Source organism: Rhinopithecus roxellana, chromosome 20, assembly GCF_007565055.1.
Source record: "Rhinopithecus roxellana isolate Shanxi Qingling chromosome 20, ASM756505v1, whole genome shotgun sequence".
NCBI classification, from domain to species: Eukaryota; Metazoa; Chordata; class Mammalia; order Primates; family Cercopithecidae; genus Rhinopithecus; species Rhinopithecus roxellana.
In genome coordinates this window covers 46,949,726-46,966,280 of record NC_044568.1, presented here as the reverse complement: position 1 = coordinate 46,966,280, position 16,555 = coordinate 46,949,726, and the positions used below count along the sequence as shown (strand labels likewise).

General features: G+C 40.0%; 1 protein-coding gene across 1 annotated transcript in view; it reads right to left on the bottom strand.

Annotated features, from left to right (window-relative positions):
- Positions 1 to 306: 306 nt before the first annotated feature.
- The window catches only part of REXO5 (RNA exonuclease 5), a 44,681-nt gene continuing 28,432 nt past the window's right edge, over positions 307 to 16,555 (bottom strand). The window contains exons 13-19 of the mRNA XM_030925601.1: positions 10,069 to 10,173; positions 9,455 to 9,592; positions 5,938 to 6,030; positions 5,114 to 5,330; positions 4,721 to 4,908; positions 3,621 to 3,739; positions 307 to 577 (exon numbers count right to left, since the gene is read on the bottom strand). Of these exons, the coding sequence (XP_030781461.1) occupies positions 502 to 577; positions 3,621 to 3,739; positions 4,721 to 4,908; positions 5,114 to 5,330; positions 5,938 to 6,030; positions 9,455 to 9,592; positions 10,069 to 10,173 (936 nt within the window). The 3' untranslated portion in view covers positions 307 to 501. The remainder of the gene's footprint in view (positions 578 to 3,620; positions 3,740 to 4,720; positions 4,909 to 5,113; positions 5,331 to 5,937; positions 6,031 to 9,454; positions 9,593 to 10,068; positions 10,174 to 16,555) is intronic.

The window sequence follows — 16,555 nt, the reverse complement described above, 5'->3', positions numbered from 1 at the left end:
AAAAAAACTAAAAGAATCTTCCACTCCACTGCCTGGTGGACTTGCCAGATTTTTCAGTTCAGCCTATCATTGCCCTTCAATTTTATAAGAGCTGTCAATAAGAAAACAGTTTAAAGAAATTTGCTTCACAGACATTACAACTTTGACAAATTGCCTAATTGGCTGGTTTTCTGCAGAGAAGGAGTCCTCTTGGTTTCCTTATCAGAATATACCACGTAATAGGGGTGCTACATGGAGTGAGTACCTGCTACCACGCCTATGCACATAAACTCAATGACACAAAGAAACAATCTGTGGACACCCCCATACTATGCTTGAACTTTAGGCATTTATTGAAAACTTATACATGCCATATAAACAAATTAAACTCTTTTAGCTGCTACACCAAGTTTCTACAAAAGCTGTCTGCTGGTTGGAGAGACTACAGCCTGACCACATTCTTTGCCATTGCCTGCAAGGGGTAAGAAATGGCACATGAAAACATGGCAGGCCGACTCACGATCACAGGCCTGAGATGGTGCTTTCTTCTTCCTCTTTTATTCCCATCAGTCCTAGGCCAGGGAGTGAACCATGAGTGCTGCAATAAATGAGAAACAAAGGTAGGTTTTTATCCATAAGGTTGAATGAATGGTTATAAATGCCTAGTTAGAGAAGATGTTTTTCCAAGTACGTGTGTGTGTGTGCCATGGGGCAAGGGCAGGAAGGTTTATGGAAAGCTGCCTGCTGAAGATAGTTTTAATGGAAAAAGCACTGATGAGTCTCAGAGGTCTAGATTCAAATCCTGCCTTTACCAATTAGGAGATATGAGGCATATCTATAAAACTATGAAATATTTACTACCTCACAGGGATTTTGGTGAAGACTATCGGCAATAGCAAACATACACAGAGCACTTACTACATGCCAAGAATTGTTCTAAACACTTCTCTCATTTAATCCTCAAAACAGCTCACTGATGTAGGTACAAGTGTTATCCTCATTTAAAAAATAAGCTCATAGACATTATATGACTTGCTCAAGTCACACTGTTAAGTGACAGAACCAGGATATCAATAATAGCAATCTGCCATTAGAGCCCTTACAAGTTGCTGTTAAAGTGTCTTAGTCTTTGTTCATTCCATACTTTTGTAGCACCTGCTAGGTGCCGGGGGCTGTTTAAAAAACATTACAAAACATTAACTTATTTAATAATGTTTGTTGTAAAAAACCTGGCATGGTGCTTTGAATTGAGGAGCCATTCAATACTTGTTAGTTCCCTGCCACCTTGTAATTCATATTCATGAAAGCGGGTTAGAGTTGAGGAGCTCTCTGAGGCAAAGCAGGTAGAAATGAGGAAAGACAAACACGGAATCTGTCTCCACCTCATGTCTGAACTTAAACATTCAAACACTAGACTTTTGTGTATGGAGAACTAGAGCTTTGAGGGCAGGAGAGTTGCTTTGGAGTCAGACACACCATCAGGGTACAAGTCCTGACTATGCACTTACTAGCTCTGTGACCCTAGGAAAATTGCTTAATCTGAGACTTTTTCTCCACTTGTTAAAGATTCTAACAACCTCAACCAAAAATGCATATAAAGGCATTTAGCACAGTACCTGGGTTTGATAAATTACTGTTGTTTTCAATATTAATTTAAGAAGCTACCAAAAATGTAATGATTAAGAGCTGCATCAAGACCCCAGCCTAAGGAAACCTTCTATTGTTTTTGCTATTCCTTTTTCCCAATGTTTCCCAAGAGTATCTGCTGCCATCACGGACACAGCTGCACAAACAAGGCCCAGAGAAGTCAGTCACACAGCAAGCTTCTACAGCTTGGGGAAATGCATGCTACTGCTGCTGAGTCTGATCAGTATGTCCACAGAAATCAGAATGTGACTTTTAAAGGATAGGAGTAGTTTAGGTTCTTCACCACAGGATTTGCTGCTTCCAGAGGGGCTTAATTCTCCTAACTTGTCAAACTTATCTTAGGATCTTTGTCTCAGTTACAACTTAAGTGTTTTTGCTCCCTGACCCCAGCACTTCCTCTTCTGGCTTCACCCTCTGTGGAACATCCAGGAAGAACAATGATTTGGGCTACTCTTGACTTAGTTTACCTAAACAATGGTGGACTGCAATTTAAGTATTCTACGTGGGAACATGAAAACCCAGTCCACCTACCACCATAACACTGCCCCTGAGGAGCTACCTAAGGACAAGTCTGTCTGTTCCCCAGAGCCCACATCTTAACCAAAAAGCTTTTACTGGCAACTCGTGGTCACTTTTTACCCTGTTCCTATTAGCTTACCCACAAACCTGTTTAAAGTATGTTGGTCGAAGATGTTTTTTTCCCCCTCAATGTAAACACCTAATACTTGTTTCTGCTTTTCAGAGAAAGCAGTTCTTTCAACCTACCCAGTAGGTAGACCATCTCCCTAATGGCCCTCAGATGCATGTTACAATAACTTTATGCTAGGTAATGAATTTCTGATCCAGCTTCAAGGCCAGAGGTATTCATGCTCTATCAACTCCTAGAATGTTGAGACAAGAGTCTCAGTCTGTAGCCCAAGCTGGAGTGCAGTGGCGCAATTTCAGCTCACTGCAACCTCTGCCTCCTGGATTCAAGTGATTCTCGTGTCTCAGCCTCCCAAGTAGTTGGGATCACAGGCCCACAACACCAAGCCTGGCAGTTTTTTTTTTTTTTTTTTTTTTTTTTTTTTGCTTTTTTGTATTTTTGGTAGAGACGGGGTCTTGTCATGTTGCCCAGTCTGGTCTTGAACTCCTGAGCTCAAGTGATCTGCTCGCCTTGGCCTCCCAAAGTGCTAGGATTATAGGTATGAGCCACTGTACCTAGCCAGATGTCAGAATCTCAAGGAACTTTTTAAAATTAACACAATCCAAGGTTTTCAGACTGTTCAAAAAAGCTACCGTCTTTCCCTCCCTCCCCCAATATACACTCATTTAGCTGCCCACTCACTCATTCCAAAACTGCCCGTCTCTATGCTTTAAGATTTAATATTGGTTTTTCTTTAAAGAAAGGGTTTACAATTAAAAGGGTGTGAAAATCAATTGATTTATTCCAAATCCCTCATGTTACTGAAAGGAAATTGAGATCTATAGCGGGGAAGTAGCTTGGCCACTTGTCAGAGGAGATAGGTGATAAAGCTGGAACTAGACTCAGAGTCCTGCTCCAGTATTCCTCAGGCTTAGAATCAGCAAACCAGGCCCTGTTATCTCTTAAAACAGAGGTGTCAATGGGGAAAAAGGTACAGAAGGCAGGAACACATTCCTCATATGCGGGGAGGTTACACCTAAGCCTAGGGCTTGTTCTGAGACTTTACTTTTTTTTACTCAAGTGGGGTTAGCAGCTACTTCTTTCTCCAGAGAGGAGTAAGAAGGACATAAGACCCCTGGTTTTAACTGGGGATAAGTTACCTCACTGAGGGACCAATAGATGTAGTTATACAAGAGCATATAAATGTGAAATGGGAATACAATGCCTGTCTTTTAGAACTGTGAGAATTAAAGAGGTGATTCATGTAAGTCCTCATTATGGACCTAAACATCAGCAAAAGGCTTTTTCTCTAAAAACAGCTGAAATCCAGGGAACAGAGTCCTGAAGGGATACCCTTTCCAGTCCATACCTCTTGGTTCCTGGCAGCAGGATGAGGCAGAGAGTGCCTGGGCACAAGCTGCTGTAGAGCTTTCCAATCTTCCGGCCCCAGCGCCAGGCTGCTGTCTTTGGGTGGTCCAGTTTCAGAGTCTGGGATCAAAGCCACGTGTCAATACTCAGCCAGAACACTCTCTCGTTACCTATGGAAGGGCTGCAACACTCTTCCTCCGGGTCTAAGGCTATGGGATTCCAGTAAAGGTTCCAGACAAATCCCTTGTCTAACACTGGAGCCCACACTGCAGGTTCTCTGCTGACCCAGCATCCCCAGGCCTCCAAGTTGGTTTAGGACTTCCTCAGGGGAGGACGGCTACTATCCTTTCCTCCAGATGGGTCTTCTAAGACCCCAAGCTAGGGGAGCCACATTGCTGATGAGGGGTCTAGTCTGGCTTCTGCCATTAAGTCTCTTTGTGACCTTGGGCAAGTGACTTACCAACTCTAGCCCCTACATTTCATCTGCTAAGTATGAGAGATTAGACTAAGACAGGGTTTCCCAAGCTTTAGCCATTCAACTTCTACCTCCACTCTTCTGCTTGTATATCCCTCTAACATTTTTCCATAAAGTGAGTTAATTTCTTCCTTAGCCTTGTCTAACTAATACCATTCACAAAATCATAGTCTCAATGTAGTTGTTGTATACTTTAACAAGTATTAGCAAAACAAGTCCATTCAGATGTCTTAGCTATAATAAAAAGACAAATCCATAACCATAAAAGTGAAAACAAAAAAAAAAAGACCATCTATGACAACCACAATTTATCTTGTGTATGTACCACACTTTGGGAAACCCTAGACTAGATCACTGAATAATTATCCAGCTCTCTGACTTCCTGCCTTGGTCCCTCAAAGTCCCTTGGAGATCTGGAAGACTAAAAACCTAAGTTTAGCAGGTATGGAGGGGGCAAAAATATGAGAGATCTGGGAGAAAAGGAGATGTGGCCAGGACTGGAGGAAGCTGGAGAGTGAAATAAGACTGAGGGCCAGGGTAGAAAAAAAAAAAAAAAGATTAAAGGATTAAGTGTCACTGAGCAGGACTCTCCTGACATCTTCTCCAAGAAACCTTCACTCACTCACCTGCAAGGCCTCCTGTTCAAAGGGGGGAGGTACAACACGAAGTCCTGCGGGCCTTCTTGATTCAGGTGGTAAGCCTCTGAGCCAGGCATGAAGGTGCCTGGGGGTTAGAGCATGCCTGCCTTTCAGCTTCCAGTCCTTGCCTGTGAGAATGTTGAGGGCACGCTGGGCACTGCCAAAACTTTTGAATTCTGAAAGCAAGAACCCCCACCTTGTTATTAAGGGCCAAAAAAGTTGATCCCATCCAAGCTGCCTGGCCAGGGCCATAGGAGAAGGACAGAATCAGTAACTGCTGCCCTGGTCCAGCCCAGGAGGTGAATCTTCCCTTCTCTGACCTCACGTTATTACCATCCCCAGTTTCCTTCCCCAAAGCTACATTCGACAGCATAGACTTACTTAGGAAACAGTATTTTTTCTGCTTTCCATTTTTAAGATCTTTAGGCAAGATCACAGCTTCCAGGCCAAGAAAGAGGCGGGGCTCCTGCAACAGCTGTTCTTTGAAGGTTTCACTCACTCCAAACAGATATATAGAGCCTTGGTTTTCAGAATCTCCTTCCAGCTCATTCACGAGGGTCTCACAATCAAGCGTGAGCTCTGTCACAGGCCTCTGCACCTAACCAAGGAAAGTTGATGTTAGTGGTAGAAAATCAATTTAATCCTCAGGCCTGTTGGATACTAGCAAGTTTTTACCATTACTAATAACTTCATTTTTCAGTTTCCTAAACTTTTTCAGTTTCTTTCCTTTTCTGTAAAAGGAAACTAAAGATAACTGCCTCACAGAATTATGTTAGAGACTTAATTGATAAATACATACATATTTTCATGTAAACATATTCTCTTCAGTTTCCTGCCTCCCACCCTTAATGAAATTCTGTTTATGGGCACAAGAAACTTCAAAATACCATCATTTGATTTCCCTGAAAGGTGAAGAAAAGGGCAACCACAAAGAACCAACCAGAATAAACCATTGGGGACTTAAGTAGTAATAAAGAATGCAAGGAAGCCCCAAATCTATCACAGGATGATTTCTGACACAAATGAAAGCTGTTATATCTTCAGTCACTGCCAGCAGGAGAATGTCAGACTTGGCTGAAGACTTTCCATAACAAAGTCTTGTGCCTGGGCCGCTTGAGGGTGTTTGCTACATGTCCTGGGGCACTATACATACAGGCTGTGGTAGGCTAGACCCGAGCAAAGGGAGCTTTCTCTTGTCACCCTACCTTGATGCAGGTACCATCTACCAGAATACCATCCAAGGACTCTATGGCCAGCTGGGCTGCTTCTAGGACTTCATACTGTATACAGAGATGAGGCTGCAGAAAGACCAAGATTTCCTCACCATTGCTTTCCAGCTCAAACTGCTAAAGAAGGGGCTGGGGAAAAGGATTCAAACTACAGTGGCCAAAGCCACCAGAATGGATGCCTTTGCTGTGCTGGGCTACACAGATATTGATTGTAAACTGTCAACTTTAAATGGGATCATTAAAGTTCAGGAACTAGCTTTCAGACAATAACTAACTTTTGTCATTTAAAATGCAACTACCCAACAGGCTTTTCGTAATATTTATTATGCATCACTAAAGTCATCACTGCAAGTCACGGGCAGAGATTCCCATTTGTCTGTCTTTTAGCTTAACTTTATAAGCTTGGGAAGGATAAGTTCTTCCACTGGATAGGCTACATCTTCAAATGGTCTGCTTTTCTGTTTGGTAACTCGGAGTAAGTAAATCTTTGTGATTATCTGAGCCACAGCATCAATATGGAGATAAAAGCCTTCCCATGGGAAAGTTTCATGACACTGGACTTGGCAAGGGTTTCTTGAATATGACATCAAAGGCAGGCAACAAAATTAAAAATAGACAAATTAGACTTCATAAAAATTAAAACCTTTTGTATATCAAAGGACACTAACAGCAGTGTCAAAAAGCAACCCACAGAATGGAGAAATAGTTGCAATCACCTATCTAATAAAAGATTAATATCCAGAATGTACAAAGAACTCTTACAATTCAACAATAAAAAACCCAAACAACCTGATTTTAAAATGGGCAAACATTGCAGAGTCGCTGGAACTGAAAAAAATAAATAAGAAAAAAAAAGGGCAAATAAGTGAATAGACATTGCTGTAAAAGATGTGCAAATTGCCTACGACACTCAACATCACTAATCATTAGGGAAATGCAAATCAAACCCAAATGAGATACCATTTCACATCCATTAGGATGGCTATTATTAAATAAAATAGAAAACAAGTGTCAGTGAAGATGCAGATAAGTTGGAACCTTTGTTCTTTGCTGGTAGGAATGTAAAATGGTATAGCCACTGTGGAAAACAGTATAATGATTCCTCAAAAAATTACACACAGAATTACTATTTGATCCATCAGTTCCACTTCTGGGTATATGCCCAGAAGAACTGAAAGCAGGGACTTGAACAGATATTATGTACAACCATGTTCATAGCAGCATTATTCATGATAGTCAAAGGTAGAAACAACCCAGAGTCAGGCACGCCTGTAATCCCAGGACTTTGGGAGGCCGAGGTGGGCAGATCTCTTGAGTCAGGAGTTCAAGATCAGCCTGGGCAACACAGAGAGACCCTGTCTTACAAAAAATTAGCCGGGCATGGTGGTGCAAGCCTGTGGTCCCAGCTACTCAGGAGGCTGGGAGGTGGGAGGATTGCTTGAGCCCAGGAAGTCGAGGCTGTAGTAAGCTGTGATCACGCCACTGAACTCCAGCCTGGGTGAGCAAGATCCTATCTCAAAAAAAAAGAAAAGGTAGAAACAACCCAAATGTTCATCAACAAATAGATAACCAAAATGTGGTATATACATGAAATGGAATATTATTTTGCCTTGAAAATGAAATTCTGATACATGCTACAACATGAATGAACCTTGAAGACATGCTAAATGAAATAAAACAGACACAACAGGACAAATATTATATGATTCCACTTATGTGAGGTATACAGGAGTAGTCAAATTCATAAAGACAGAAAGTAAAACAATGGCTGGGGGAAGGAGTAATAGGAAATTATTGCTTAATAGGAAATTTCAGTTTGGGATGATGAAAAAGTTCTGGAGATAGATGGTGGTGATAGCTGCACAATGTCAATGTACTGAATGCCACTTAAAAATGGTTAAAAAGGTACATTTTATGTTATATGTATTTTACCCGCCACCCTCGCAACCAAAAAAAGGGACCAAGAGAAAGACTTAGGAAGATGTTATAGTCCCTTGCTATATTCTCATCCCCCAATCCATCTTCTCAGGGACAATCTTTGTATCTGTATTTTTAGTCATAGAAAAGCCATTAATAAAAGATTTAGAAGCTGTGTGCAGTGGCTCACACCTGTAATCCCAGCACTTTGGGAGATGGATCACTTGAGGTCAGGAGTTCGTGAACAGCCTGGCCAATATGGTGAAACCCCATCTCTACTAAAAATACAAAACTTAGCCAGGCATGGGGGTGCAAACCTGTAGTCCCAGCTACTTGGGAGGCACGAGAAATCATTTGAACTGGGGAGGCAGAGGCTGTGGTGAGCCAAAATGGCACCACTGCACTCCAGCCTGGGCCTCTGTGTCAAAAAAAAAAATTAAAAAATTTAGAGATAGCACATTTAAAAATATCTAGGATCCTGCACTTACATCACTTTAGAAGTATTTTTACTTCACTTTCATACATGGTAATACACCAATTAATAGTTACCTAGTTCCGAATTCTAAAGGAACAATATTTACAGTAAAGTCTTCCCCTAATCTCATTAGCTAATTCTTCCCCCTGGAGGCCTCCATTGTTACCTTTATTGTATATCATTCTACAAACATCCTATTACACTGTTTCCATTTTTAATTCTTTTTAAATTATTTTCATGATTTCTTCTATGTCTCTATATGCTTATGATGTTATTGCCTCATATATAAACTTTATCTACTGATATGGTATTGTTATGACTATGAAGATGGAGACTTAACTTGTGAAGTCCTTTTGAACTATATAAATTTTTAAAACCATATGCAAGCATTATTTTTGTTAAAGTAAAACTAATCTCTTTAAAAGGCTTTTATGTAAATACAAACCTACAATACCAAAAACCTACCCTAAGAGATAAGAGAACTAATAACAATAACAACAAAAGCCCTCCCATAATCTTCCTCCTGTATCTTAACCAAGCAAGCCATGAGCCTACTCTGTAAAAAAAGAAGTAATTTTCTAAGATATGAAAGTTACTTCTCTTTTTGAAAGGGCATTTTATCATTTAAAGCTAGGTACAAGCATAAGGACCATAGGTTATATTCAACCAGCAGACATATTTTTTCGCATGGCCTGATATTTGAGAAAATAGGAGCCAGCATATGAAAATTGACAGAGTTCTCAATTCTTGTTTTTAAATTTTTTGTAGCAATGTGGTCCCACTATATAGCCCAGGCTGGTCTTGAACTCCTGGACTCAAGCAATCCTCCCTCCTCAAACTCCCAAAGTGCTGGGATTACAGATATAGGCCACCACACCCAGCCAGATGTCTCAATTCTTTAAACACACACAACAAAAGATCTCACAATACTGGGTATACATTCTTGTGGGTCAACAATTGCTCTCATTAGCGTATGTCTCGCGCTCCAGTTGGTAGCAATCAAGCTTACTTCAGGAATATTTGCTATCTGCATGGCCCAAGCAGTCACCTGAATGTGAAACACTAATCTAGAAAATTGAAATCTGAATTTTCCAGTCTTACCTGACGGGTTTCAAGAACAAAAGTCATTGACTGGACTGGGCCAAAGCTCTTAAATAGCCTCTTCAGAGACCTGAGATTGCAATTTTTGCTAAATGGCCCAGCATAGACAGTTGATATCTCTGTCCACTTGATCCTCATCTGTAGGAAAAACAACAGAATATAGTATGGGAATGAATGTGAAAAGAGAACTGAAATCATGAGTCAATGCATGGGATTATTCATCAAAGATTTTTTTGACATAAATAATTGCCAAATGTCCAAGGATGTTCACTGAAGTATCATTTGCAATAGCAAAAGTATATAAAGTACAAATGCTGTTAACAGGTATATCATATAGCAGAATATTATGTAGCCATTAAAAACAAGGGAAATAAGATATGTAGTGATACAGAAAGATGTACAAGGTATACTGTTAAATGAAAAAATAAAGTTGTAAAACAGTATGCATAGTTTGATTCCCATTTTTATAAAAATATTTTTAGATGTTAATATGCAGATAGTAAAAATCTAGAGAAAGACACAACAAATTAAATAAAGCATGTATTACTTTCCTTAATGATAAGAGGTTATAAAAAGTCACTAAATAAATCATTCAGCAGAACCCATCCACTTACCCTTTTGTTCATCTCCTCGGTGAGGATAGGTGAAAAGGCCTTAAAAGAGAACTGAACAATGCTGAAGGGAAACAGGGGGATTTCCACTCTGGCCTGCTCAAGAACCTGTAGACAACAGCACAGCCTGGATAAGGTAGGAACCTCATACTCTATTGTGGCTCCTGGATATGAGCCACAATAATATAAATAGTAGTTGCCTTTTTACCCATACTGAGGTAATATGGGGCTGACTTCCAGATCTGGAGGAAAATGGTGAAACCACACAGCTTCCTCAAAGAACCACAGAACCAATAAAAAGGATAAAAATAAAATACATATAAGTCATACCTTCGGCATTACTAAGAGACAAGGGTTATTACAAAAATTTTCCAATGACCTGTAATTAAATAAATAACTATAACTCCCAGTATTGTAAACTGTTGCAAGCCTGTGAGTAGGGAAAGCAAGGGAGAGGAGGCTTAATAGATTTGGTTAAAATAATAATAATAATAATCAAGGGACATGGAAGAATTAGATGAAGCACAAAAAAATCACCCCCAAAATAAAAACTCCAATTAAATGCCAAATAAGGAACATGGGTCATGATTTTGACATTTCTCAGCACTTGACTACAAGCAAGAGGCTTGGCAGCCTCAGAGAAGCTGTGCTTCTGGAGGAGAATCAGATATATAGAGAAAAGGTGGTACTCCTTGGAGACACTGCTGTGAAGAATGCCAACCCTTCCAAACAATATTATAAATTCCTCCCTTCCGTCAACACCACACCATCATTCTGGAAATGGAGAACTAGAAAGCTTCACTTCAGCTTCTTACTCTCCCACAGAGATAATGAGTTAACAACAATATATGGACCAGAACACCTTTGAGAGAACTGTAGAGACCAGATGAAAAGCTATATAGTACCTAGACCAGCATGAAACCAAGAAGGGTTTCCAGTAAATGGGAAAGGAAAATTTGTGATGTTTTGTGGTCCCATTTACATCCTTCCCTATCTGACATAATAGGGCTTCTCCCACACCACAGATCCTCTCTTGGGATGGAAACAAAAGAGTGGACCATGTGTCCAATGTTCTGAGTAGTGTGGGGGCTGTCTGAGGGACTATTTTCTGTCTTGCATGACTTGGAAGGCTGACAGGACTGACGGCCTTGTTTGGAAGCCACTGAAAACAGATGTGATCACCATGGCATGTTAGAGCTGCAGTAAGAAACCAGGGGAAGAAAGAGATTATGGGCTCTGAAAAGAAGTAGGGACAAGGGGCTCAGGAAACAACTAAAGGCACATGCACAACTCTAGAGAAGACAAATCTCCAGAACAGGTTTGGGAGGTCATGAAATTTCTAACTAGGCTGATTAATGAAGGTCTCCCCCTGCACGAAGCAGTCTGTAAAGACAACTGGCTATTTATTCAAATGCCCAAGCCTCAACAATACCAACAACAATAAGTCACAAGGCATACAAAGAAACTTAGCCCAAGTTTCACTTCTGCAAAATAAAAAAGTTCTAAGATCTCTTTCACAAGAATATAAATATACTTAATACTGCTGAACTGTATACTTAAAAACAGTTAAGATGGTAAATTTTATGTTTTTTGCTACAATAAGAAGAGAGGGAGAAGAGGAAAGGGAGAGAGAATCTTTTGATAAGTAGAGGAAAAGCACAAAAGAAGAACAAAAAACTGCATTGAGGAAGGCAGAATAAAAGAGACGCTCTTGAATGAAAACCTTATTCAAAAACAAATCAGTAAAATTAGAAAATAGTAGACCATGTTAATCTGAACTACTATCAAAAAAACAGCAACAGCTGGGCGCGGTGGCTCATGCTTGTGATCCTAGCACTTTGGGAAGCCAAGGTGGGAAGATAATTTGAGCTCAGGAGTTTGAGATGAGCCTGGGCAACATAATGAGACCTCATCTCTAAAAAATTTAAAAATTAGCCAGGCATGGTGGCACATGCCTGTAGTCCCAGCTACTCGGGTAGCTGAGGCAGGAGGATTGCTTGAGCCCCGAAGTCAAGGCTGCAGTGAGCTCTGCTCATGCCACTGCACTCCAGCCTGGGCAACAGAGTGAAACTGTCTCAAAAACAAAAACAAAAACAAAAACCAAGAAATAAAGTGAGAATCGAAGCATTTCAGCTAATGAAAATTATTCCCCCTAAAAAAAAAATCAACCATAGGGTTAAAGGATACAGTTAACATTACAGTATAAACTGAATTGAATATTAGCAGCCAAGCATTTGAGGATATGAAAAAGCAACTACAAGTTGTCAAGTAAGAATAGATTCAAGTGAAATTTTAATAAAAGGCATTAATGAAAAGCATGGAAAGAATTAGGAGTATACAAATGAAATCAAAAGCATCAGAGAGAAAGTAGGTGAATGAAAGATAGGCCAAGGGGGGACAACATACATGCATAAGTCAAGTCTATGAGGAAGAAAATTAAAGCAATAGAACCAAATACTTGAAAATACAATCCAAGAAAACTTCTGGAAATAAAAGAAACTATAACCTATATATTGAAGGGGGCCTCAGGTACCAAGAAAAAGTGACTTGGAATGATCAACTCTGAGACATAGCTTAGTAAAACAATTAGACTTTAAACAAAAATGGAAAAGTAAATCCTCAGTAAAAATAACTTACAAAGCCAAGAAAATTAGACTGTCATTAAATTTCTCAAATACAACTTACAAGGATTTCCATCCCCAGCCAAGATTGAATAACAGAAGACTAGAGTTACCTTCTCTCCTCCAACAACTAAGAAACCATAAAAAATATATGATTAAAGAGAATGAGAAGACAAGCCAGACTGGGAGAAAATATTTGCAAAAGACTTATCTGTTAAAAGACTGTTATTCAAATATACAAAGAACTATTAAAACTCACCAATAAGAAAATGAACAATGCAATTTTAAAAATGGGCAAAAGAGTTGAACAGACACTTGACCAAAGAAGACATATATATAGCAAATAAGCATACAAAAAGATGCTTCACATTACATGTCATTAGGGGACTACAAATTAAAACAATGAGACACTAATACATATCCATCAGAATAGCCAAAATCCAAAACACTGACACCATCAAATGCTGAAAAGAATGTGGAGCAATAGGAACTCTCATTCACTGCTGGTGGGAATGCAAAATCATAGACACTTTGGAAGTTCAGCAGTTTCTTACAAGACTAAACATACTATACAATCTAGCAATTGCACTCTTTGGTATTTGCCCAAATATGTTGGAAACTTATGTACATATGAAAACCTGCACACAGACATTTATAGCAACTTTGTCCATAATTGCCAAAACTTGGAAGCAGCCAAAATGTCTATCAGCAGGTGAATGGATAAATTGTGGTAAATCCAGGAAATGTATAGTTATTCAGTGTTAAAAAGGAAAAACCATAAAGCAGTGAAAAGACATGGAGAAAACTTAAATGCATATACTAAGTGAAAGAAGTCAGTCTGAAAAAGCTATATACTATGTGATTCCAACTATGTGATATTCTTAAAAAGGCAAAATTATGGAGACAGTAAAAAAAAAAAAAAAAAAATCAGTGGTTTCCAACAGGCAGAGCACATTCATCACAGATTTTTAGGTCAATGAAACTATTCTGTATGATATATATGATATGTAATGGTGGATATATGTCACTATACATTTGTCAACACCAAGACAGATCCCTAATGTAAACTATGGACTTTGGTAATTATATGTCATAGTGGGTTCATTGATTTTAACAAATATACTACTCAGGTACAGGTTGTTGATAGTGGTGGAAGTTGTTTGTGTGGGTGGGTGTGGGGGTAAATGGGAACTCTCTGTACTTTCTTTTTTTTGAGACAGGGTCTCACTCGGTCGCCAGGCTGGATGGAGTGCAGTAGTGCGATTATACGTCAGTCACTGCAACCTCCACTCCTGGGCTCAAGCAATCCTTCCATCTCAGCCTCCTGAGCTGCTGGGATAATAGGCACGTGCCGCCAAGCCTGGCTGATATTTTGTAGGGACAGCGTTTCACCATGTTGCCCAGGTCAGTCTCAAACTCCTGGACTCAAGAGATCCACCTACCTTGGCCTCCCAAAGTCCTGAGATTACAGGTGTAAGCTACAGCACCCAGCTTATACTTTCCATTTAATATTGTTGTGAACCTAAAACTGCTCTAAAAATTAAAGTCTATTACAATAACAATAATAATGCCCAAAGAGCCCTTGAGGCCCATGTAAGTGCACAGGAAAAAAAAAAAAATCCTAAGAACAGCAGTTCTCAGGATATCGAAAAATGAAGGACAGTGATCCTTAAAAGCTAGGAAACTGATAGATCTATAAACAATCCCCCTCAAATATTCAGTTGAGTAGGAATTAGTGTATCCATGTAAGTAAACTATGTGAGGTCAAGGAAAGGAAGCCCAAAAGGATTAGAGGAAACAATCATACGGGCTAACACAAGGCCAGGAATAGTTTAGATTCCCAAAAGCTAGGGTGTAAAATCTCATAATTTATGGAGATCAAGTACTTAGTATGGTTTTGCTTTAGTAGTGGGACAAAATTTACTCTGGTTCCACCTAACCAACTTTAAAAGCAAGAATTCAAAAGGATCTGGCCAGGCATAGTGGCTCACCCCTGTAATCCGAGCACTTTGGAATGCTGAAGTGAGTGGATTACTTAAGGCCAGGAGTTTGAGATCAGCCTGGGCAACATAAGAAAGAAAAGAAGGCCGGGTGCAGTGGCTCACGCCTGTAATCCCAGCACTTTGGGAGCCCGAGGCAGGTGGATCATGAGGTCGGGAGATCGAGACCATCCTGGCTAACACAGTGAAATCCCATCTCTACTAAAAATACAAAAAATTAGCCTGGCGCAGTGGCGGGTGCCTGTAGTCCCAGCCATTTGGGAGGCTGAGGCAGGAGAATGGCATGAACCCAGGAGGAGGAGCTTGCAGTGAGCTGAGATGGCGCCACTGCACTCCAGCCTGGACAGCCCAGCCCGAGACTTTGTCTCAAAAAAAAAAAAAAAAAAAAAAAAAAAAAAAAAAAAAAAAAACCAGAAAGAAAAGAAGGAAGGAAGCAAAGAAAGAAAGAAGATCCAAAAGGACCAAAGTGTTTCCAAGTAACTTTTCCACATCCCAGACCAAAGCTCACAAATATTTATAGAAATACAAAAATATATAGCACCCAACAAATTAAAATTCACTGTGTCCAGCATCCAATATAAAAAACTACCAGACTTGGCCGGGCGCGGTGGCTCAAGCCTGTAATCCCAGTACTTTGGGAGGCCGAGACGGGCGGATCACGAGGTCAGGAGATCGAGACCATCCTGGCTAACACGGTGAAACCCCGTCTCTACTAAAAAAATACAAAAAACCTAGCCGGGCGAGGTGGTGGGCGCCTGTAGTCCCAGCTACTCGGGAGGCTGAGGCAGGAGAATGGCGTAAACCCGGGAGGCGGAGCTTGCAGTGAGCTGAGATCCGGCCACTGCACTCCAGCCTGGGCGACAGAGCGAGACTCCGTCTCAAAAAAACAAAAAAACTACCAGACTGCAAAGAAGAATGAAATACAGTCCATAATAAGGAGAAAAAACCAATCAATTTATCTAAAAATGACACAGATTATCAAATTAATAGAGAAGGATGTTAAAATAGTTATTGTAACTATATTCTGTAATTCAGAAGCTAGAGGAAAGTCTGAATGTTAACTAGAAACATGGATGATATAAAATAGAACAAAAGTTAACTTCCAGAGGTAAAAAATACGATGTGTAAAGTGAAAGTACACTGGATTGGATTATCAGTAGATTAGATACTGCAGCACAATAAGAAACCTAAAGACATAGCAATGGAAACAATCTAAAATAAAACAGAGAGGAAAAAAGACTAGAAAAAAACATGAACAGCACATCAGTGAGCTATGGAACAACTTTAAACGGCCTAATACATATGTAGTGGGAGTGCCCAAAAGAGGGAGGGTGGTGAAAGAATATAATGGTCAACACTTTTTCTAATTTGATGAAAATGATAAACCCACAAATTCCAAAAGCTCAACAAGCTCAAGCAAAAGACATATAAAAAAGGAACACTTGGCCGAGACTAGTGGCTCACACCTGTAATCCCAGGCTGGAGTGTAGTGGTACGATCATAGTTCACTGCAGCCTTGACCTCCTGCGCTCAAGCAATACTGGCATGTTCTTAAAATATCTCCCCACATATTTATTAGAATTAAGTGAAAAAACAAGAACTCTGTAATAGAGAAAGCAGACAACACCTTGACCAGGTGATCAAAATAAACAGCATAAAAGAGGGGCAGATGAATAATAACTGCCTCTGGATGCAAGACCCCAAGAAATGTGGTTAAGAATGCATAATCTGAATTTAATCATAAGCAACCACCACACAAACCTAAAATAAGCAAAACTCTGTTAAAAAAGGGATGGGGCATGCATTACTCGAAAAGTATCAAGGTTATTAAAGACAAAGAAAGGTTGAGGAACTGTTCCAGCTTTAAAG